Genomic DNA, 25,248 nt, shown 5'->3' on the forward strand with positions numbered 1-25,248 from the left:
CACAACGTGATCAACAAGTTGTTTACAGTCTACAATCTCGGGGGGGGGGGGGGGGGATGAGGCTGACAAACCTGCTCAGCAAGGTGAAAGAAGCGGAGTTTATTCCTGAAGCGTTTTAAAAAGGTGTTAAAATCCCCCTCTTAAAACAGGGAAAGACAGACAATAGACGGACTTTAAAACCACACGAGGGGTGAATCAAGGAGGGACACCTCACCACACAGTGTTCACCTTTAATTCGACAAGGAATGCACTAATGGACAATATCACACTAGCTTGGAACGAATGTGGCAGCAAGTATATATTAACAGCAAGAAGAGAGGCTTGTTGAAGTGTTGCTGGGTGCCAGAGTTGAGGAAGAGTCCTCTGACTTGCTCCGTTAATGTTGTGCCATTTATTTATTTGTTTATTTCGATTTACCACATTTTGTGGAAGGATTGACATAACAGGTGAACTATCACCTTTTCAAGATGTCATCCCAGACCGGACTGTAAGATTTGGACCATCGTACACCGGGGCATGCCCCTACTCTTCTTCGAAAGGTGTGGTGGGTTCTTTAACGTGCAAGGGGTGTGCCCCAAACACGGGACCTACATTTAACGTCCTATCCGAGGGACTTACTTAACCCTAGATGGGCTAGGTAGTACTTATTTACACCTGAGTAAAGTGAGGAAAGTCGTGTTAAGTGCCTTTCCCAAGGGCACAACGTCGGGGCGCAAGTTCGGACATGTCTCTGGGCATAACCCGGGATTAGATCCCGGGTCCCATTGTTTGACAGCCGCGCGCTCTACACTTGCGCAACACGACGCCCTTGGAAAAGATACACGACTTCCTCACCTCACCCAAGTGAAAATGAGTAGCTAACTTCAGTTAGGGACGTCCCTCGGCTAGGACTTTAGCTTTTTTTAAGTTTGGTCCTATGTTTGAGGAGAGGCACAACTCAAGCAAGTAAAAGAATCCACCACACTTATCGATAGTGAAAAGAGTAGACGTCGGTCTTACAGGTGCTGTGAGTGGATCAAATAAATCTGTCCGGATATGCAGCTTGTGCTCTTTGGTACAAACCTGATGTGTTAGGGCCCTGTCACACTTGTGGGTATATTCAAGTGCGTGTGAGTTCTGCAGTAAAATTTTTTGAGGGGTTTAAGTAAATTTTGCGTTTAGGAAGTTGTTATCTACTTTGACCCACCGTAGAGCTGAGTTTGGTTATCAAACCAAAGAAATTACTTCTTCGGCTGCAAACTTAACCTAAACCAAAAACATGTTAATACGCAACTCATGCGGGCTTGTATATACGCACAAGTGTGACAGGGCCCTTACACAATGAGCCGGTTTACCGGGTATACAATACAAACACAAACAAAATGGCCGCCCCCTCAGTGGAAATGTCAATTTACGTTATCATCTGTGCTATTTACCCACAATTGAAAAACAACAAACGCCACCGAAAACATAATCAGCATGGGAAAGGCAAATATAAGACTTTTTACCCGGAAACACAATCAGAAACGAATTACTACCATTGTTTGTAAAATGAACAAAATGACTGGTATTTGTAGGTAATAGTTGCCCTCCGGATAGTCATTGTTTCTACCTACGCAAGCAGCAAACTGACGTATGGAAAAATTTTGTTCTATTGTTTCAAGAAAATAGTGCACATCCTCAAATGGGTTAACATATAATTACATTGTTTCGCTCTATTTCCTTGACGTAGTTGTAGTGACTCAGTCGGAAATCGGCATCGTTGGTGGCAATCCTTAACATGTAAGATTGTATAGAAGGGACACACCTTCTTTCAAAAGACTTTTAGTCATCGAATATTTAAAACTTTCTGAGATTTCTGATGTGAAGAATAACGAACATATCCCTATCGTGTTGGATATACATTGGTAGTGTGTTCTATGTTTGTTTGTGTGTGTATTTGTGTGTGTTTGCGCAGCCGTATGTGCATGTGTTTAAATGTACGTTGTACGTTGTACGCTGTATTGTTTTGGATGTGTCTGCCTCTGTGTGTGTACATGTGTGTGTGTGTGTGTGTGTGTGTGTGTGTGTGCGTTTGTGTGTGTGTCTGTTCGTGTGTGTGTGTGTGTGTGTGTGCGTGTTTATCTGTGTGTGTGTTTGTGTTTGTGTGCTTGTGGGTGTATGTGTGTGTGTGTGTGCTTGTGTGTATGTTAGCATGTGTGCTTATATGTCTGTTTACCGGTCCGCTTCCGATTTCAACTGTAACATGGTGGGAAGTATTTTTGGTTCACAGGGTGGACATCGTCGTTTGCCAAAGCGCCCCCTTCCGGCGCCGAACATTCCAGTGGCAGGCGTTCGACCACACACTCTTCGCCATGGCTCAAAGAGGACCTCTACGGTGTTTCCTGGTACTGCAGGTCTATCTCAATCGATCGCTGCGGTACACTTAGCTCAAATTCAAAATAATATTAGACTTAACCATAAAGTCATCTAAATGGCATGTGGTAAAAACTGATATAAAAATGTAATGTTCTTTTGAAAAGGATAGATGCTGGTGACAAGTATTCTAGCATCCTGGAACTCTAGTATGTGGTCGTGGAACCCTAATTCATAACTCAATTTTGAATTGAAGACAGAAAACGCTTCTAGCTCAGTTTGACTGATGCACAAGCAGATATAGAATTCACAACACTCCGTTCTGTAATCTATGATAAATAATCTATAATCTATAATTATGTATGGATGGCACAAAACAATTTTAGCTCTGTTTGACTTGTGCACACGTCTGTCAAGCAGATATAAAAGTCACAACACCCCATAGTATTTCTTCGCACCATGTGCATGATATTGTTATTGATATTGTTTTTTATTGTTTCATATTATCAATTTTATTATCATCATTGTTACGTTTGTTCTTTGTACGTGGCACTGTTAAAATAAGTTATTAAATTGGGTGCATTGCCACCTTGTCATTGTCTCTGTTGAAAATCAAACAAACCAAAACCGAAAGCTTCGCTGCAATATCGCAGAAAGCTGCTAGGTGGCCCATTATCGAACTTAACCTTCATTTTCCCGACCCCTACCCACCTACTTAATACCATTAGCATCCATCTACAACTTCTCGACTTATGCTGGCAACAGACACATACACACACAAACGGCGCCTGAAAAATAGCACTCTTGAAAAATATTGGAAACGTAGGACTATTAATTATGAATGGAATCCTTTCAAATCACGTAGCAGATAAATCCCTTCTCCTATACATCTGGGAAATACGCAGTCACGGCCGCTAAGCAACCTTTGTGGGGGTTTCTTGTCTGTTGATGGTTTGCACGCAATGGGCCAAACACCTTATGTGCTAGCATGGAACCCAGACTTTTGCAAGGACCCACACAGGCCAGCACTTCGGCATCTATAACTTAGCACTATAAGCCAGGCAGTTAGGAACGTGCCAGTGTCATTCTTATATATGTATGTAATATTTGTATATAGTTGTGACGTGTGCAGCATTTTGACTTTTGTAAACAATACATGTAAAACTCGTCAGAATTCAGACGTACATGTACTACCGCAGGCTTTGGCCAGGTTGATTTGACAATAAATTTTAAAAAAATCAGTTCCTACATTTCCCAAAGGAATTTTTCTTAGCCCCCTGGAAGGCCCTTTGGTTGTCAATGGAATTCTGACAGAGATGCAAAATCACCGGGGTGCGTTTAGTTGGTTAGGCGGGGATAGAAGCTTGTAGCGCCGAGGAAACCCAGCCTGCAGCCCCTGGAAAGGCTGGTGACCAGATTAACTGTGCACTGGGAAAACCTAAATTGCTAAAGACCTAAATATACACCAGCCGGAGACCATCTTTTTGAAGCATCCCGGTACAAGGAAGGCAACTAGATGAGCTAGTACTACACTTGGATAGAATACGTAAGTACTGATGTTGTTTCTATTAGTAATTATGGACAGAACGGTATCTAACATTAATTAACATAACTCCGCCAGGGTACATTATTCCGCCACCCTGAAAAGACACGTCCAAACAGATTTCCACAAAACATCGTCCCCCAGTATACACGTAATGCACTCCTGTATATCTAAACTGTGCATATCTGGGGTGGGGTTGGTGCTACACTAGAGATCTCTCAAACCCACTGTTTTTCAAAGTGGCGGATTTATGGAACCTGGCAGATAAATAACGTTAATGGAGTTTAAATCCAGTAAACGTGTTTGTATGCTTTCTATGTATGATAGGATCATATAGTATAAGAACAATATGATCAGTTTTATGTCAATAAGCGTCGACGGCAAGAGTATTAACTAGACAGTAAAATTATTAGAAGGCAAAATATTGTGTTATCAAATGCTGAATGTTTTTGTACAGTTGAAGTTCAGTTTCAGTTTTATTTATTTCTCCGGGGTATGTATGTCACCTATTGGCGGTATAAGGAATAACACAATGTAATCCCCATGAATATTAAACCGTCGGGTTACATAAATCCGCCACTTTGAAAAACAGTGTGTTTGAGAGATCTCTAGTACAGAACCCCCAGGTATGCACAGTTTAGATATACAGGAGTGCATTAAACTGGGAGACGTTGGCTTCGATATCTGTTTGGACGTATCTTTTCAGGGTGGCGGAATTATGTACCTTGTAGAAAATAAGTAGATGTAAAAGAATATCAGAAACTGAATATATTTCTTTTAAGATATCAGAATGTCTATTCAATTGCCAATTTGGCTGGTTTTGAAGTTGTACGTTTCTTTTATATTGAGGTTGTAAGCCTAGGTCATGTCCACGAATAAACAAGTTTGATCAATGTCGAAATATATTTGATTCAGAGCATAGCAAATTTATAATCAAAGGCCCCTATTGCAGGATGTTGTTGCCCTAACTGGAAATATTCTCCAGAATAATAGCTTATCATCCATAATAGCTAAGCATATTTATCCAATTCTATCGCTTCTGAAAAATGCTTATCTTATGCCAGAAGATTACCTGAGTAAATCATATGTTAAACTAGTCCAGTACTCAGGACCAAACCAAGACGGATTACAGCCTTTCAGCAGACGCCCTTTTGTGTCAACTTGATTTAGATACATCAGGGGCTAAATGCTGGGCTTCGGGAGTCCGCAAGTCACTTGAGGAATGTGGTTTTGCCTATGTATGGCATTCACCCCAGAATCTTTTTTTAAATTCTTCTCAGATTATTCCATCCATTCACCAACGTCTGAAAGATATGTATTTCCAACATTTTACAACAGAAATGCGAAACAATAACAAATTACGAACGTACAGATTATTTAAGAATACTTACCACGAGGAGAAATATCTAAACATTACAAACTCTCGACACAAAACAGCAATCACAAAACTTCGGATAAGTTCACACAAACTGAACATTGAAAAGGGCAGACACAACCGCATTCCTCGGCAAGAAAGAATTTGTCAATTTTGTAATTTAGATAGAATTGAGGACGAAAGCCATTTTGTTGTGGAATGTACATTATATAACGATGAGAGAAATATCCTTTATACTTATATACAAAATAAGTTCCCTAGTTTTAAATATATAAACAGCACTGAAAAATTCCTATTTATAATGAAACTGAACAAACCATGTATTACGAGTTCCATATCTACATACATCTACAATTGCCTTATGAAGCGAGAAGAAGTCGAACCTGTAAACAGTAGACAAGTATAGATTAGTCCTATTAGACACAGTAAGATATCTCATTATATTTCGTTATATTATCACCACTGTATGTAGTCCTTTGCTTATCACCATGACCTGTACTTAGCTTGTTTAAGCATAAATGTACAATAAAGGTCTTTCATTCATTCATTCATTCATTAATTTGCCCACAAATCCCTGGTTTTACAGACGTTCATATGGCAAAGCGACATCATATTTGTTTAGAACTGCCCTACTTTAGAATGGGAGGTTTAGATAGTCCCATAGCCTTTTTGATGCCGTAGGGGCAGTGGGTTGTTATCCTCTAGGATATTGCACAGTATTGTTATTCTCCAAGCAGAGGTTTTGGTCGGCTGGGGTAGTAGTGGCCGGGTTTTTTAAACATTGCCTCCCGTAACAGGAGGCAATGTTAAACCCCCCCGGCCACTACTACCCCAGCCGACCAAAACCTCTGCTCGGAGAATACCCTTCTACCACCTTTTACCTCCTTAACAAAAGTCAGGTACTTATATTCTTACACCTGGGTGGGGTGAAAAAAGTCGTGTTTGCCCTTGGTAAAAGTGCCTTTCCCAAGGGCACGACATCGGTGGCACATCAGGGGATTCGAACACGGGACCTCTGGATTCTGGACCAAACACCCTAACCGTCACGATACTAACACGACGCCACAATATAGAATTCTTTTCTTATATTTGAAAATGACCAAAAATTATTTTTTTATCGTTCCGATCTTACAACAGGAGCCTTTAATGAAATAAGCCTGTTGTTTATTTATTTATTTATTTGGGTTCATCACAACGCGAAAGGGAGGGAAAAGTAGGCGCATGCGCACCTTGAACAAGTTGCCCTCCCACGATTCCAATACTGTAAATGCAGAAATGTTCGCCGTGTTTTTATGTTCGCGGTATTCGCGGTGAACTTTTTAACCGCGAACTTAAAACCACCGCGAAAGACCGTTCCATTGTGTGACTGTAGCGCTACTATGGTGTCAAACGCGAACTCAAAACCACCGCGAACACTCCATTTTTTTTATCTATCGCGAAAATTTCTGCATTTACAGTAGCATGCGTCATCATGTTACCTGTACATTGTTACCATCTCCGTGAAGACCGTTGCCACAGGTGCCATACGAACACACCTGTCCTTGTTCTTTCAACACGCCGACAATAACGATAGCGCCTTGACATTTTCAAAGCCTTATGGAAAATGACATTCCCTTAGAAACGTACAAACACAGAGGAGGACAGTATATAACCGGGTACACGCCTATACTAACCAGACACAAAGCCGCGAACTTGGAGCTTACGTACTGTATAAGGTAGGGATATCTTATTTTCGTTGGTTATTCAAAGGCTTTCAATTCAGTCAACCTACCAGGATAAACCATGTGTTTGGTGGTATCAGTTATATTGACAAGTTTTTTTTTTGTTTTTTTTCCACAGGAGTTTCATCTGAAATCATCCGGACAAGAACTACTCAAAGGAGAGGACTGTAAACCGTAATTCGCTTTCCTGTGGATTTTTGAGCTGTGTATCAAGATGGGAGTGTACAGTTATACGTGCTGCAACTTCGAGTACATATGTAGTGTCATCGGGGCATTGCATCTTTTGGAACTGGTAAGCATTTTTCTTGTCTTACAAATTTTAACTGGATAGAACCCAACGAGTGGTAGCGCTGATACTTAGTGAGATCATATGAAATTACAGAATATTGTTTTGCTTTGAAATATGCTTTTGTACCGGCCACGGTACTATGTCTGAAAGTACAGACCAGAAGGCTATAGATACACAAAAATCAAAGGAATGGAAAATTTACTTTTCTCTTTCTCATTTTTTACTTCTTTATGACAAAGATTTATTTTGCAAATTGAGGAAAGATAAAAAATCAACCCTTTCATGAATATGGCTTTTATTTCACATTAAAATCCATGCCACCCGAAAACAAACCACGAAAAACTAAAAGAGAACACAACTAAGTATCGACAAAGGACAAGCAATAGCCATGCCTTTAAGTACCAGACTTTTCAACCTAGGATTGATGTGTTTAAAAATTCGTATTTTCCTAGAACGATCGTAGAGTGGAACTCGTTACAACCAAGTACAGTGGAAGCATCCTCATTAGATAGCTTTAAACAATGCATGCGGTTAGATGTGCGAAGGTTAGACGTGACAGGCCGTTCGGCGTAATATAACCAGCTGCTGCCGCGCCGCGTGCCTGTGAAGCTGGTGTGTTACGCCGAATGGCGGTTATACCGGCTATATAGATACAGATACAGACAGACATGGCTATGGGTTCATTGAACACCTGTTTTCTCCAGCGTTTGGAAAAATCAGCCATAATTATCTTCAACAATTCAAGTAAGATGGGAAATCGTACATAATGTAGTTTGGTAACACCTGTTTTCGTGTTGTCAGTCTAGAGTCTAGACAGTGTTTGTTAGTGACGGTTGTAGATACCACAGCTATTTTATAGTCCCTACTAGACTCTTTGTATTGCTGGTTAAGTTAGCTAAAATCCTCCCACACCATAAGGTGTATAGGGCGGTGCCCATCCCCGTTTCATAGCCCTGGGCCACACTGTGGTGCAGTCACTGCAGCAGGGGGCTAGTCTACTGGCAGTGGAGTGTGTTGAACTTCCATACTGTTTCAGAAGTATGTACCATTTTTATAAAGTCTTTGGTATGACTCAATGCGCCTCTTGTCCAGAGGTGTCCTACCCGGGAGTTGAACTCGGGCCTTCTGGTTCCAAGTAATCAGAACCAGATGTTGTGCGTAACAGAAGCGCAGACCACTACACCACAGGGACACCCCCCTTTGGATTGCTGTGAAAATAGTAAGATAATTGGGCAGCCGGCCATACGCATTCGAACCCCTACAGAGTCTGTCAGAATTCTGTGAGGCTACAAAAGAACAAGAAATAGCCATGCGCCTTCAAGTTCCAGAGTTATCAACCCAAAACTTAGGTGTTCAAAAACTCGTTTTTACCTAGAACTATCATGGTAGAGTGGAACTCGTTGCAATCAAGCACTGTAGGAGCATCCTCAATACTAGGTAGCTTTAAACAACGCTAACAGTTAGATGTGCAATAGCTAGATCGTTCAGTGTAATAGAACCTGCTACAGCCGCGCCGCGTGCCTGCGAAACTGGTCTGTTACACCGAAGGGAGGTTATACCGGCTATACAGCTGCAGATACAGAAAGTCTTCAAAATTACGGGTTTAAAGTAAGCCCCATTCAAAAGGACTAATACGCCCCGGATACATTGGGATGAATATCTTTGTTATCCTCTATTCAAACACATATCTTACTAATGTTTAAACCGTCCACATCCGATCTATAAGACTCTGAATAATTTATAAGTGTTGTTGGCGTTGGGTTCTGTTGTAGGTGATGCAGCCATAACAACTCTCTCCCGCTTTGTAGTAGTACAATCACACATGTCAAAGTCTTCCTTTGTAAAATTTCAGCTTTGTGTCATGTTCTTGTTCGACAATGCGAATCGTCACGCAAGCTGTCAGCGATGAGAAGGTTACTGTTGTTGCATGTAAAGCGGATAATAGATTTATACTAATTACAATAGACAAGTGATGAGATTTTGTTATCGTGGCACGTTCGCAAGTGCGTGCCAATGTTTTATGTGTGTCCTTGATATCCAAGACAACATGGTCTCCTAATATCTTCGTCAACTCCAGATAACGAAACGTGTATCAAAACTTTCATAGAAGCCAGGGATTCTACTGAAATATTTTTGTATTATAGACTTTTGAATGATTCTTTGGAACATGGCGTTTTAAAACCATGTAGCATGAAGCAATTAACGTGTATCGTTTTGCGAAATGTCAGTTAGAGAGATTTGCTTTGATTCCAACACAATTATGAAATGATACTTATCAAATTCTCAACCAGTCCTCTAGTCTTCGTCAGTTTCCGAAAGTGTGACGGGTCAAAGGTTACTGGAAGTCGGTACCGACCCCCATCGCTGTCTAATCTAATCTAATCTAATCTAATCTAATCTAATCTAATCTAATCTAATCTAATCTAATCTAATCTAATCTAATCTAATCTAATCTAATCTAATCTAATCTAGATCTAATCTAGATCTAATCTAATCTTCAATATCATTTTTATGGAAGGTATTGCCAACATATTCATGAACGGGTCAACTGCGGTTGAAAGTCGGCAACGGCTCCCGTCCCTGTTCAATGAAGGTTTTACCAAATGAAATAAAAATGAGCTTTGATTCTGACATAGGGTTCATCGTTTTCTTCCAGTTCTTCGGGTTTGTGGTGTGGGTTCTGCTGGTGGTGTACGCGTACTTCGACCTGTCCCTGGTGTCCGTGCTGGGGGACGCCCAACACTGGGTGGTGCTGGTAGCCGTGACGTGCTGGCTGGTCACTCTCATATTCATCATTACCCACGCCACCGGCCTGTGCAAGAAGTGCGGCTATAACTGGAATCTAGTGGTCAGTATGTCCTTGTTACCTCCGCGAGAAATGGAGGTATTGTTTTTGGTCTGTGTGTTTGTGTGTGTGTGTGTGTGTTTCCAGATATTTGTGGTCAAAATAACTCTAGAACCTCTGGATGGATTATAATGAAATTTGGTATGTGTGTAGGTCAGTATATCTTTGTTGCCTCCGTGAGAATGGAGGTATTGTTTTAGGTCTGTCTGTGTGTGTGTGTGTTTGTGTTCCCAGGTATATGTGGTCAAAATAACTTTAGAAGCTCTGGAAGGATTATGATGAAATTTGGTATGTGTGTAGGTTAGTAAATCCTTGTTACCTCCGTAAGAAACGGAGGTATTGTTTTCGGTCTATCTGTGTGTGTGTGTGTGTGTGTGTGTGTGTGTGTGTTTGTATTTCCAGATATTTGTGCTCAAAATAACTCTAGAACCTCTGGATGGATTATAATGACATTTGGTATGTGTGTAGGTCAGTATATCTTTGTTACCTCCGTGAAAATGGAGGTATTGTTTTCGGTCTGTGTGTGTGTGTGTGTGTGTCTATCTGTATTTCCAGATATTTGTGGTCAAAATAACTCTAGAATCTCTGTATGGATTGTAATGATATTTGGTATGTGGGTAGGTCTTGGAAAAACAAAGGTCAAGGTCGATTTTGGGCCCCCTGGTGCGTGACCTTGGTACTGCAGAAGGAAATCATTTTTGTATCTTTTGTCCTGGATATGCGATGATATTTTCATCAGACCTTTTCATTTGCCAAGATAGAAGGTTATTTGTTTCTTAGAGTAAGTACAAAAGAGGATGTGATGGCGCACTCAAGTTTACAAAATCTATTTTGACTCCACTTCTTATGCCAAATACAAGAACATTTATGGTTGAACAGCACAATTCAAATAGAAGCTATGGATGGACTATTACGTAACGTGACTTGTCGTTACGGTTTTTGGCGGGTCCTCAGAAAGTGCGAAATGGAACGAAATGGAATTAAATTATTAGATTTTGGGCCTGGTATAGGCACTGCAGAGCTAGAGGCATGTTTAATTTTTGACTCATTTTTGTATCTCGTGGACATGTATCTTGCCACTGTTTTTTAACTATATTTTCCTAATGGCTCTTTTTCCACTCCTCTTGCAGGATTTCATCTATTCCCTGATCGCCTTCATTCTGTACTTTGTGGCGGCCATTGTGCAGACGTGGTCTGTTGCCGACCAGTATGCACCCATCTCCGGTTACCATGACTACTGGAGCGATTGGTACATCACCTACTCCATCGCCTGTGTAAGTTACCACATTCAAAAAATAACGGTCATAACGGTATATACATTCAAATTTATATATATATTCAAACTTCGCGGAATACAGTTGCAAAGACCACTAGATATACTTAGCTACTGGTGCATGAACCTACTCCATCGCCTGTGGAAGTTTTCACACATATCCACATTCAAAAAATAACGGTAATAACGGCTTCTAAATTCATATTCAAACCTTGTGGAAAGGAGTTACAAAGACAACTAGATCGAATGGTACATTGTCCATTGCACCACCTGTGCAACTTTCCAAAAACATGTATTCGTATTTAAAAAAAATAACGGTCATAACGGTATCCATATTCAAATAAAGACGCTGTTCAGGTCTGCGTGCAATATTCTTGCACGTCTAAACAAACGGTTCACTCTAAAAGCTATTTGTATGAGTAACGTTATACCAAATCAATACGAAAAAAACATTTTGGTTTTTATATCGGACAATATTGCATGATCATTAATAATATTTTCCCGTCAGTGTATACAACTCCCGGGTGACTGAAATATGGGAACTACGCGTTCGATTAAAGATACTCCATAAATTATTCATTCATAAAAATGCTTCCCCGACAAATCACTGTAAGAAATTATTGATGAGACAATTGTTGGGTCACAAAGAGATAGTTTACACCATAGAAATCACCGTCTTGGTATTTACATTGGGACTCTAATGTTTCTTATTACGTCGGACACTGCATGATGATCTGATTAATTATTTTAATGACATTTAAGACTTTTTGTAAAGAATTACATTTACTTTTATAACTTGAAATATACAACATAAAACCCAAATTTGACTTCTGAAATCTCTTCTTCTGAATGAGCATTATCAAATAAAGGGATAATTTTCCGTACCGAAGCTTAAGTGTATATAGCGACAGAGTTAGACCTCCCCGGTACCTATAGCTACTAGATATACCACCGAGTGAGCGAGGCGACCGGTCCAATAATGGGCATAAACTATGACTTTTTGCTGGCCAATGGTATTAGGGCCTCATAATCAATATCGAATGCGGGTGCCTGATATATTGGAAAACCACTACTTTTTTATATGGTAAATATAGCTAATTTGCAGAACAAAAAGGATTTTTTTCGTAACCATTGACAACTTCAAATTGAATTATGTTGAACGATATTTTCTCCTCTGCACTTAGGCCTTCTCCTGGTTGGTGGCGCTGCTGTACATCATCAACGCGTTCGTGAGCTACATTTATTTCCGCAGCCGCACGGTGGTGTGCTCCATTCACAACCAGGCCCCGCGGAGGAATGACACGCCCATCAAGGCTCTCAGCCACAAGAGGAACAACGAGCCCGAGCACAAGGTAACGGGCAACTCAGTTGACACTTTCGTTTGTGCCCTGTCTTCAATGAATGATCGTGTATGCTTTGTTTGTTTGTTTTTATTGCATATATACCGGTAAACCGCCTCATGGCGTAACACACCAGGTTTGTACTGAAGAGTACAAGTTGCATGTCCGGACAGATTTATTAAATCCACTCACACCGGGAAGGCCCTACTATATGCTTCCCCCTCTGATTTCTTTGTCGTTCTTTTCGTTGTTTCTTTCCGTCATTTCTTTCTTTCTGTCGCTTCTTTCCTTCTTCTTTTTTGTTATTACAGAAAGGCCTCAATTTCTTATTGGCAGGGTTGAAGTTTCGTATAGTTGTTCATAGTTATATTGCATGTTGGCCTAAAAATCCCATTCCTTTGTTTTTCTTTCGTGGATGGTTTCTATGTCTACCTTCCTGTGGTATTGAAGAAACGCCCAGCTTTGGTGAAGGCTTCCTAGGCCTTTCAATTCAGAAAGTAAAAAGAATTATGATTTTTGTTTCCTATTGGACTATTTATGTTTAGCCATACCTAGTATGGCTCAACATATTGTTTTTGTGCATGTTCTTCTTCTTCTTCTTCTTCTCCTCCTGGCATATCTTCAAATCGATTCAACTCCGCCATTTTTTAATCAACCGACCTGAAATTTGGCAAGGATGTAAAGAAGGCAAATACCCTCAGGTGATTTTAAAATTGCTTTGAAACAGGCCTTAAAATCATTTTTATGGAGGTTTTTTGGGGCATTTTTAGGCAATTTTTTATATTTTTGGCTCCTGTGCCCTGGTATTACAAGCAAATGACCTGAAATTCGCTACAAGGGTGCCTTGAACATGTCCCTACAAGACTACAATCACATTTCTGGTGTACATTACTTCAAAATGTTTCGTTTTGGGTACTTTTGGACCCATTTTCAGACCAAAAACGGGTCAAAAGTGCTGTCCCCGTTCCATGTTCTATCTTAGAATCCATGTTCTATCTAAGGTTCCGGGCGTTCCATTTGCTGCTGGCCAAAGAACATGTGTTCTTTTCAGGTTACCTGAGGTCATGTTGCGGGTAAACACGCGAGCCATTGCAGTAAGAAGCTCATGGTGTCTCGCAGAACTTGTAGAGAGAATTGTTTTGCACGGGTGATTTTGGAACAGTCAATTTATGCATCGGGAGGGAGATTGGCAAAGTATGATGCTCTCGCAAATGTTGCCTTCCTACATGCAGTTAATATTTCGATTTGCCCAGGGGTTATTTTGGGACAACCCACTTCTTGCATGGGGAGGAGTATGGCTAAACATGTTGTATTTGCTCAGGGGCAAATGACGGCCTTTCTAGTTAGAAATTGTCTTTGCTTTATCAATTCATAGTTTCTGCTTAAAACCTAGTCGGTACCAGAATTTTTTTCCAGTCACTAACGAAAGGTAGTGAATGCTACCTGAAACGTCTAACCGTTTCCAAAATCTACCCATATTATAGTTGCTTGAGTAATTGTTCTCTGCGGCAGAAATATACATGGTTTACCGCGTCTAACTCAGAATGTCGTCTATTTCAGGACAACTACTACAACCCCAACCCGCAGGAACCCAACAACTCCGGCTACTACTACGGCAAACCTTCCGAGACTCCCCGCAACTACGACAACACCCCACGGGCCCAGGACCAACAGCGCCCGCCCAGCCAGGACCCGCGTCCCCCCAGCCAGGGGTACTACAACAACCAGCCCAACTACGACCCCAAACCGCTCGAGAAACTCAAGAGGGAGAACTCTCGCGATAGCCTGGAAACCGTCATGTTCTCAGACAACCCTTAGGTTATTAGTTGTGGCATTCCCAAACGTGCTCCATTTCAAAACATGTCGTGACGCATGATGGAATGGCATGTTCAGTGACTATGCGAGCATTCCAAAATGTGCTTCATCCCAAAATATAGCCCATCCCAAACGTAGTCCATCCCAAAATGAAGTCCACCCCAAAATGTGTTTCATCCCAAAACGTAGTCCATTTCAAAATGTTTTTCTTCCCAAAACGTAGTCCATTTCAAAATGTTTTTCTTCCCAAAACGTAGTCCATTTCAAAATGTTTTTCTTCCCAAAACGTAGTCCATTTCAAAATTTGCTCCATCCCAAAACGTAGACCGTTTAAAAATGTGCTCCATCCCAAAACGTAGTCCATTTCAAAATGTTTTTCTTCCCAAAACGTAGTCCATTTCAAAATGTGCTCCATCCCAAAACGTAGACCATTTAAAAATGTGCTTCATCCCAAAACGTAATCCATTCTCAAATGTGCTCCATTTTAAAACGCACTCCCTTCCGGCATTCCAAAACGTGATCTATCCCAAAACGTAGTCCATTTCAAAACGTGCCCCATCCCAAAATATTACTGAGGCACATTTTGGAACAACCAAAATATACCTGAAACACGTTTGGAAATATCCCAAAACGCACCACAGTGCTAGTGGCACATTCTGGACTACAATATTAATCATCACAGCCAAATCACTTCACATGACATAATAGTGGCCATAAAGCATCTGCCCTATGTAACGGTTTGCAAGTAGGATGCTAAGCTATTAGTTATGTAACGTTATATATCAAAATTATTTCATCAAATGTGACATCTTTCAAATCGTGTGTTTTCTGTTTTGATATCTTTTTCATCTTTGTACATAGGACATACCTACTTACTCCACATAAGACAAATCCACTTGTACTGATGAAAAAAGGCGTCGAGATAGGCATCATAATGGTTAAGAAAGAGTACAATAATGGTAAATGACAGCAACGGTCTGAGAGCTAAGCAAGTCTGTAGTATGATAATCGAAACTTGGTTTTTCGGTTATTTTACTTCAACCTTAATAATGCTAACTCATATGTGTACAGGTCCGTAAAACTTAATTGTAAGCCTAGATGGGGACTCTATGTCAGTGTTGTGGTCTGTACTACTTACACAACTACAGCTAATACTATAATCCGATTTCACCCAAACACAAAACCAAAGGTCTTGTAATGTATCATTATGATATAGAGTGTATTTTTACAAAACGTATTCCTATTATATTGTCATGGTGATTTATCATAGACAGTGTACCTAGTACAGCAAAGAAGTATACATATCATATCCCTTATGTCAACGGTTGCTGGGCACACGTTGTAGACTTACCCAAGTTATAAGGAGCGTGTATAATACACAACAAATGGTGTCACATACCTGTAACTTATATTAGTGTCAAGATTCCTCTAAAGATGCAGAGACCTAATGTTGTTAACATTTGTGTCTGAAAATATGCAAATGTGGTCATGAAAAACTCTAGGGACACAGGGTGTTTTTAATTGCACTACTTGATGATTTTGTGTAAAATGGATGTAAAAACGTTTATTAAGCAACAGCAGAGAACGAAGCTGAAGACAATGTCTGTAAATTCTATAGCTCTTGCAGACTTCTTTGATAGTATAGGTTAACATTCTTACCTAACTTTCTACGTCCGCTCTTAAACGTCTAGCATTGTGTCCGGCTGCTTTTTGGATCCTATGTATTCTTAACTGTCAGCAAACAATCTCACTTAGGCCACAGCAAGTAAATTTTATGGATGACATCCTCCGCAGACTCCCAAATTAATGAGATAGGGCAACAAAAAAAAGGCGGGCCAAAAAAAAACAAGATTCCTATATTTTCAAATTTTGAGATCATAAGTCTTGTTAAACAAGAATTGAGGCGACGAAATATGATATCATGACCAACAGGTCTTTAATTCCTGTATTCAACCAATGAGGTTTCATATATAATATAAAAAACTCCTTGATTTAATGTATGTAAACATGTCCTTGTAGATGTGTATACATCTCAATAGACTTACTGGAACAAATGCAGAAAAGAGCTTGTTGTACCATCATCTGAAGCAACTACACTGGGAATTCATATGCGATGAAACACCTTGTGTATACAGCTCAATAAATTAGACCCCCCCCCCATTATTTATATAATGTCCTTGCTAGAACAAATGCAGAAAACAGTTTGTTATTATACCATCATGGGCATGAACTACACTGGGTATTCATATGCAATGAAACACCTTAGACTGTCAACATTAAGCTGTTCTTGAAGATGTGTATACAGCTCAATTAACTAGAACAAACGCAGAAAACAGCTTGTCATACCATCATGGGCAGGAACTACACTGGGTATTCATATGCAATGAAACACCTTAGACTGTCAACATTTGCGACATATTTGCCAATTTTTGGCATGTTGACCACCGTCGGAGGGCAATGAAATTTCTTGTTTTTTATTTTCAAATCAGGCGAAGATTAATGAGCGCGCTGATGTCATCCGTAAAAATTACTTGCTGTGGCCTTATATAGGAAACTAAGTGTTCTGTATATATATATATACATGTCACTTTGCACCGAATTCACTTATGTACAGGTCAACAAGAAACTAATAAAATGTCATCGGTGATGTTTTCACTTTAAATCTATCCTCTCATTACTTCTGTATGCAAATTACATGTGATAATCTGTTTACATCCTTTTCTTTGCAAACATTTTGTGGTAAGGAAAACATTATGGAGATCAATTGTATGGCAAGCAAGACTTTAGTCTTCGCTATACATTTTGAATAGGCCTCCTTCAGGTCTCATAGTCACAAAACCCTGCAATGGCCAAGTGAGTAGAGTGTTCGCCTTGCATTCGGTTTGCATTCGGTAGGTTATGAGTTTGATCTCCGGCCCAGTTATACAACATATCAAAGGCTTTAGAAATGGTACTAACTGCACTCTCTGCTTTGCACTCAGTACAGTACTTGGGAACGAGTATGGAAGTTGAATACACATCACTACCACTGCTATAGTCACTGTGATTGTACAAGGTTGTGTGGCCCAAGGACTGCAGAATGGAGATGGGCACTGCCATGTGCCCAATCTGGTGACAGATTGACTGACTCCTTATCTCCATTTTGTTTTGCTCAACTCTGACCACTTAAAAAAAGACCAAAAGGCCTCTTCAAGTTTACAGGCTATATAAATCAGCATCTCTTCTCCTTTTGTAAAAAAAACCCATCAAATGCGCAAGACAAACATGACTCACTAGTGAGGACTAAATGAACCAATATGAGCAGGCCTTGCATGGGTGTACAAAAGCTCCTCTGGAATATCCCGTCCCGTTTAGATAATTTCTGTATAGGTATTATCATTCAAAAGTTGTTTGCTGCAATAAAGTTAAGCGCATCACAGATATGGCTAAAACTGTAAATGAGCTTGAAGGACACCAAGCCAGTGTACTTGTAACCAAACATCCAAAGAACTGACTATAATATATCTTGCACAACTACATGTAGACAAGCAAGGTTGAATTCTTAAATAGAGAGGCCACTTTTATTTTCAAGAGACTGTTCGGAAAAACAAATAGATGGCAAAACATTAAACAAGTTACATGTAAGATGATGTAACTAACAATCACATTTTTTATAGGCACCAACTTTTCTAGATTTAGAGTGAGCACATACACATACGCAACAAGAAATATTTTATGAACTATACTGATATTTTTATCAGGTATTCCTTTAAGGTAAACCATTGACATAACAGCAAGAAAGTATAGCAAGGAATGTAAAAAAATGTAGCTTATACTAAATATAATACATGGCAACTTAGGGACATACCAAAAGAACAATAGAGTCAAAGAAGGGGCCGGGGGCAAAAAACAAGACTCAACTTTTCTCTTTTTCTCTTAAAGTCCCCCTTTTTCTAGTGTCTTACTATCAAGTTTCTTATGCAAATTATCATGAAAAATAACTAAATATGCTGAAAACAACCACCAGAAAATGAGCTGAATACTTCATTTTCACATCAAAAGTGTATTTTTTTTAGTTATAGTGTGCTATACATGAGTAGGCTAGGTGGGCTAAAGCTAAGGTACATATTTACAAAGGACAGTCATAGATGTGGATGGCCCTGTCATCTGACACGGACACAATTTTGGTTCCGTTGGTATTGTACTCTGCACACCAGACCTTGTTGAGGAAAGAAAAATAATTGCAGTTAGTAATTTAAAAAGACTATCTTAGTTTCTAAAAATGCACACTTTTTTTGTACACACATAGAAAAATAATCTCTATTTTTCTTGTTACAAAATGTACACTACAGATGCAGAACACAGTGGACTATAACATTTGCTATGCAAAAAACATTATAGATTAATATGTAATCTGTCATCGAATAACACAATCATATTCACACATTTCACACACACAATATATGGTCATGAATTATATGATGCAGGCATGCCCAGTAGGGTCACTGACCTTTTAAATATGTTAAACAATTGGCAGAAAATTTGGAATATCTATTCCTACCTTGTGACATAACATATCTTACTATGTTCTTTGCAATGCAAAATGTATTTATATGATTATGTACCTGGTCCAGATGGTCAAAGAACGTGTGTGCACACTGTCTCATCCTCCCATCCCACACCTTCACACTCTTGTCTGAGGAACTGGAATAAAAATCAATGTCAAATCAAGTTGTCAAGTTGCTCTACAGGCAACGTACTTCCCATCTGGACTCTGTAGAGTATCACAAATAAAGAAATGATATTTCATACTTCTATGCTTTTTCCATATTCTAAGAGAACACAGACAATCTTCTGAAACCAGCTCAGGGGCGCACCCGGGGTAGCCACACTCTAAAATTCCAAACAATCAACGCTAAAACAGACTCATTTAAATATTCTTTTTTCCCTCGCACCATACCAGAGTGGAACGCCCTGCCTGGCGCGGTTGTTACGACTCCCACCGTTGAGTCTTTCCGCGCCAGGCTGGAGGCCTGCCCGCCTTAGCCCGGGACCTCCCCCCCCCCCACTTTGCCCCTTGCGGGGTTATCTGGGGGCCCAATAAGTCGAAGTTGAAGACCAGCACTGTATTTCAACCATGCAGCTGTTTATTAATCTGGTTTGGTTTGAAGCATACCATATAATGCCTTACCTTGATACAAAGTGAGTGTTGTCTGGTGAGAATGACACGTTCAGTACCCAGGATGCATGTCCGCTTAGGGTATGGGACAGAGATGCGTGCTGCCTGTTAGTAAAAAAACAACAACAACATATCAGTTACATGTTAACATGTAAAGCTACAAGCTAATTGTCAATCCATTTATCCCCCTTCCCCCAATTTTGGGGCACCCTGCCTAAAAATCCAAGCTAAAATCATGCTCACATAAGAGTGCTTCATTGGATCAAGGTTACAGATGAACAAATCCAACTCAACATCAGCAACACAATGTGGAAAACAGATGAAAACAAAATCTGCATGTCATCTTAAAAAGTAACACAGTACAGCCTTATGACAGCAAGGATTGGTACTTACACGTCATAGATCTTGATGTGGCTGTCGTCTGAAGCTGTGACCAGAAGCTGGGAATCTCCGGAGAAGGCCAGCGATCTGATTGGCATAGCGTGACCTGAGACAAGGATTCATTTTGTCATTACATGTAAATTCTGATCTATCGTGCATGTAACATCTACTGACATAATTCCACCAGGGTACATAATTCTGACACCCTTAAAAGCTACGTTCAAACAGATCTTGAACCCAACGTCCCCCGGTATAATGCACATCTGTATATCTAAGCTATGCATACCTGGGGGGGTGCTACTAGATATCTGTATATGTAAACTGTGCATACCTGGGAGGGGGGGTGCTACTAGAGATCCCTCAAACCCACTGATTTTCAAAGTGGCGGATTTATGTAACCAGGTATATTCAATAAATCCATCATTCAGTTGTTCATTCATACATTTGTTCTCTCTTCTGCAATCAATCAATACTTAAAATTGTTGATGTAATCAAATAGAGTTGAACCAAACATAAAACAGTGTAAAATGGCATGTACATGAATGTCTTAATATGGCTCCACCCCTGAGGCTTCGCCAAAAACGTGTTTAAAATTCAAAATACCAACCCTCTAACGTGTGCAGAAGTTTCCCCGTTGTGATGTCAAATATATTGATGATGCCGTCGATGGCTCCACAGGCAACATACTTCCCATCCGGACTCTGTAGAATATCACACATAAAGAAACATTATTGTCTGTTTTGATGTTACAGTATTGACAACAAAAGTGATCACTGACAACCACAAAGACATCCATACAAAACTTGCATAGTTATTATTACCATATAACTTACATGTACAGTAATGTGGTAAACTTGTAATGACTTTGCAATTTCTGCACTTAGAAGAAGAGGCACAAGCTCTAAAGTGCTGAGGTGTGTACATAAATTGTTTTCAGGAACAGTTACAACAGTTTAGGTATGGACCATATGTTTAAGGTACAAAGTTTTTTCCAAACACCTGTTATGTAATCTACACATGAAAGCATTGTAGGGAATAGGTGTACTGGTACACAGTAACACCTAACGTAAATTTCTGGTGCACAGAAAAAAAAAAGGGTGCACAACATAAAATAGAATGTCGACAAAACTTTTTTGAGCTTTGAAAAATTTCAGTGAACCCACACCTATATGTAGATAACTTCAAAATTTTTAAGAAATAGGGGAATACAACAATGGTTTTATACTTTTTCTGACTCTGTCAAGAATATGCTGTATACATTGTACCAGTGTACAATCATTACATTTACATTATGTAACCCTATACTAGCACACCCAGTCAAAAATTACATGTACATTGTAGATTCTAAGTTCACAGCTCCAATTTTGGGTACACAAAAGTGCACATGCACCCAGTATTTTGAGCCCTGAGTTAGTTGAACTTAAAGCAAGGGAAAATAAGGTGTTTGTTATGTGATATTGGCAAACCTACGTAGGCGATGCTGAGAGTGAATTTTCCCCGCGTGTCCAGCGACGTTTCTTTTTTCCCATTCTCCACGTTAAAGATGTTGACTTTCCCGCCGTGGCTGCCGGACGCGATGAATCGTGAGTCCGGGGAGAAGGCGACGGTCCATGCATCAACTACAACCAATAAACACGTCTTTTGTCAATGACAAAAAATACAAAAACACTTGTTAAGTAAATGGTAGATTTTCAATAAGGACAAAAGCATGTTTGAACTGGTAACAACATAACATTTAATTGTGCTAGGTATTATTTTTATGAAAACACAGATGAAAATTTGACTCCAGCCTTGCAAATGTGTTTTATGTGCTGGAGTAAAGTATAGATGTGGCTTTAGTGCACTGCCACGGTAATTTCAGAGTTATAAGACGTGTCTAAGTGGCCATCCCCTGAGTCAGGCTAGCACTTGACCTGATTAGTACCAGTCCAGTACGTCCACCAGGGTTCAGGTATTTTGGACCTGTACCTAATTGATTGTACCCGGTACTGTATCGGTATAGTGTACTGGTACACAGCTCTAGTAACCCCTAGATGATCTTTCAGAGGGTACAAACATTGATAACTGAGTTTTCAAATAGACCAAGACTTAATGAATTAATATGTGCATACATGTATATTATATGTTAGTCAAAACTTAAGAAGGAAGCAAACATTGCTGCCTAAGTTTTCAAAAAGAGCAAGACTTGACTAATCAATATGCGCATATATTATGTGTGAGTCAAAAATTAATGTGGTTAAGGTACCTGGTCCAGCATCCATGCTCCTCATCTGTTTCCCTGTTTCAATATCCCATAACCTTATATGGGCGTCGAGGGAGCTGGAAGCAACCACTAGTGAAAAGGTCAAGGGTCGTACAAAATGGACAAAATCTGTTGCCAAAAATATGAAACTAATATGTAAGTATTCATCCAGCTGCAATTGCAAGCAAGGAATATGCATGTTATGTTAGAAGGCTTACAAAACAATATACCTTTAAGCTAGTTAATCGTATGTATGTCAAACTGTTTCTCGTGACATTCTGTATCTGTATCTATATCTATATAGCAGATATATTCGCCATTCGGAGTAACACACCAGCTTCGCAGGCACGCGGCGCAGCAGCAACTGGTTATAGTACGACGAACGACCTTTTACATTCTACATGTAAAAGAAGCCATGAAAAATTTTTAACTTTCAAAGAGTAAACTAATTGAAAAAAAGGTTATGTTTTACAACAAAATGTCAACAAGAGCTATTCACCACAGCTTTCTTTAAGATTTGTCGATTCTAGGATCTTTGACTTTGCTTCCTAACAGTCCGACATGGATACAATGTGGCAAATACATAATTGTGGACACAAAAACACACCCCAAACAATACCTCCATTACAAAGGTAATGACAGAGTAACACATGTATTTGAACTTGGAGACAGTTGAACGTCAATGTAGAAAGGATACTGGTTCCTTCCTGGTTCATGTCCACAGACACCACACCCAGCTGGTGTCCCTCAAGGGTCCATCTTAGCTCCAACTTTTCATCAACCCTGTTCAAAACAAAGGAACATTAGTGCCCCCTAGTGACAAGTTTGGGTATTGCTGAATGAAAACTTGCTTCATATTTCACTGTTTACAGCCTTTGCCAACTTTGCATAAAGAATAAATGTGAAGAAAATACAGTGTATGTAAACAAAAAAGATTTTCATTTGTGTAAACTCACCATTTCCAGACCTTTACACTATCGTCGACAGACCCCGTGACGATGTTGTCCACGCCATCGGTCTCTGACCGCGCCCACGCACAGCTCCAGATGGCGTCATCGTGGGCTGGAAAACGTTTTTTTATATCATGAGATCAAAACTTTTCTCTGCTATTGTTTTTGGCCGTGTGTGTGAGTGTATGTATGTGCAAGGAGGTTATATGGTATGTGTGTATGTGTGTAAGCGGAAAAGAGTATTTTAAGTAATTAGTCATTTTCATTTGGGACAAATGCTCTCAATATCTAAATAAGTGTACGTGTTGACCTAGTAACTTGACACCCCGGAACTAACTAACGCTTATTCTGTAGCAATTTCAGGTCCAGTTTAAGGTCCAGACCCTCATCCTCAAGACCTGGACCTGAATATGCCAGGCCAGTATCTACTGCTATACATATAGTGGAAAGTAAAGTGTAGACATTACTTACCGTTCTCCTGTTTGAACAGGATGCTATACTGTTGGAGATAATTAAAAGACATAAGCAATCAATACAGGTTACATGAAACATAGTAGTAATCTTATTATAATTGTCTTTCTGACCCTTGTATAAAACTAAAAAATCCAAACAAATGTAAAAAGAAATACTCATATCTAAACTTAAGCACTGCACCAGGCATTCTAAAACTAGTAAAGTAAAAGTAAAACTATGTATTTCCAAGTTGCACTGCAACCCACCACAAAAGAAACAGACAAACACACACTTTGTATTGTCACGGAAACCAACCTGTGAGCTCATGGTTAATATCAACTTTCAATAAGTTAGATTAGAACCGACTGCAGGGGTTTTGCACATGCAATTATGCTCAGCAATCAGTAGAGGTCACTTTTAGCACTGTAGCAGGAGAGGCGAGAAAAATGGTGTTATCTGGAAATACTTAGTAAAAACCTTCAAGCAGCAATGTTTAGGGAAAAAATTAAAAAATTATTCTAACTCAATTCAAGAATTACAAATATGTAATTATGCCGGGAGACAATATTAAAGCACAGCATACTTTACATGTAATAAAACCATCTACACTGTGGCTTGACAGCAAAAAGATTTAAGAACAAGTAGAAAGATCTTAGTAAATCTTAATAAACTGCTATTTTACAATATAGACAATGAGAGATGGCAGACTTCACCCCTTTCATATAAAGTGGAGTTGTTTAATAGCAACAATAGCTTGCTTTTGCATTGTTGAATCATACACTAACTAACCCCAATAGTTTGCCGTGTGGACTTATGTAATGTTGACATGTTTGAAAATTGATATCCAATAGCTTCTCAACAAAAAATGCATATTTCATGGACTAAAATTACTAGCATTGTGTAACGAATAGAGTGTGTATGATAAATCTTATCTCAACAAAATTTGGTCTAACTTTTTTTTTCAATACAATTATATGAAGTAATTGAACAACCAGGGGTTACATACATGTACAAAGTAATACATGTGCTACTGGACGCCGCATAAATTGGTCAAAGTAAGACCGAAACGAAAAAGTCAGGAACACACAGACAGACCAATCTAGGAGGTTAAAAACCTCATTGCACAAACACTCTACAAAGACTACTTCATTGCCATGTCCTTCAAATTTAGAAGAATTAAGAGTTCACTCTACTGTCAGTGGTTGAAATCCCCGTTACATGAGTTATGCTGGGACTATCATGTCAGAACTTTTTTTTTCCAAAATAGGGTGGGGAGGGGGGCAAGAGCAAGTTCCCTGACAACGGAGACGTAACCAGGTTGAAACAGACATTAGCAACAGAAACCATACATCTATTTAGATAATTCATTTACTCAAATCAACCCACGCATACTTTTGAACAAAAATATCACAATCGCCTCTTAACAATACTCGAAAACAAAGAAAAACCAACACGCCAACAAAAATCAGCGTGGATACCCACCATTTTGGATGCCTGTGACCTTTGACCCTTTAGAAATTTGATCCAAA

At 39.5% G+C, this 25,248-nt stretch overlaps 2 protein-coding genes across 2 annotated transcripts; one reads left to right on the forward strand and one right to left on the reverse strand.

Annotated features, from left to right (window-relative positions):
• Positions 1-6,787: 6,787 nt before the first annotated feature.
• LOC136425524 (uncharacterized) lies at positions 6,788-14,607 on the forward strand. Its single transcript, XM_066414402.1, has 6 exons — positions 6,788-6,967; positions 7,092-7,265; positions 9,919-10,110; positions 11,238-11,381; positions 12,565-12,732; positions 14,281-14,607. Exons 2-6 carry the CDS (start codon positions 7,188-7,190, stop codon positions 14,536-14,538), a joined length of 840 nt encoding a protein of 279 aa, XP_066270499.1. The 5' UTR covers positions 6,788-6,967; positions 7,092-7,187; the 3' UTR covers positions 14,539-14,607.
• A 4,024-nt stretch (positions 14,608-18,631) lies between these two features.
• On the reverse strand, positions 18,632-24,148 carry LOC136425488 (superkiller complex protein 8-like). Its single transcript, XM_066414367.1, has 11 exons — positions 24,035-24,148; positions 23,738-23,765; positions 23,273-23,378; positions 23,014-23,099; positions 22,320-22,406; positions 21,545-21,693; positions 20,682-20,775; positions 20,087-20,180; positions 19,706-19,798; positions 19,140-19,218; positions 18,632-18,733 (listed from the first exon to the last, which is right to left on the reverse strand). The coding sequence occupies exons 1-11, from the start codon at positions 24,044-24,046 to the stop codon at positions 18,644-18,646; spliced, it is 918 nt and encodes a 305-aa protein (XP_066270464.1). The 5' UTR covers positions 24,047-24,148; the 3' UTR covers positions 18,632-18,643.
• Between the last annotated feature and the right edge of the window lie 1,100 nt (positions 24,149-25,248).

Source organism: Branchiostoma lanceolatum, chromosome 19, assembly GCF_035083965.1.
Source record: "Branchiostoma lanceolatum isolate klBraLanc5 chromosome 19, klBraLanc5.hap2, whole genome shotgun sequence".
NCBI lineage: Eukaryota > Metazoa > Chordata > Leptocardii > Amphioxiformes > Branchiostomatidae > Branchiostoma > Branchiostoma lanceolatum.

What these genes read in the sequence shown, in the direction of transcription:
- LOC136425524 (XM_066414402.1), top strand. Translation starts at nt 7,188, where the DNA reads ATGGGAGTGTACAGTTATACGTGCTGCAACTTCGAGTACATATGTAGT. An exon ending in CATTGCATCTTTTGGAACTG is followed by an intron (nt 7,266 to 9,918) that starts GTAAGCATTTTT and finishes GTTTTCTTCCAG; the next exon opens with TTCTTCGGGTTTGTGGTGTG. An exon ending in ACAACGAGCCCGAGCACAAG is followed by an intron (nt 12,733 to 14,280) that starts GTAACGGGCAAC and finishes CGTCTATTTCAG; the next exon opens with GACAACTACTACAACCCCAA.
- LOC136425488 (XM_066414367.1), bottom strand. An exon ending in CCTGTTCAAACAGGAGAACG is followed by an intron (nt 23,379 to 23,737) that starts GTAAGTAATGTC and finishes AACGTTTTCCAG; the next exon opens with CCCACGATGACGCCATCTGG. An exon ending in TCACTCTCAGCATCGCCTAC is followed by an intron (nt 20,776 to 21,544) that starts GTAGGTTTGCCA and finishes GATATTCTACAG; the next exon opens with AGTCCGGATGGGAAGTATGT.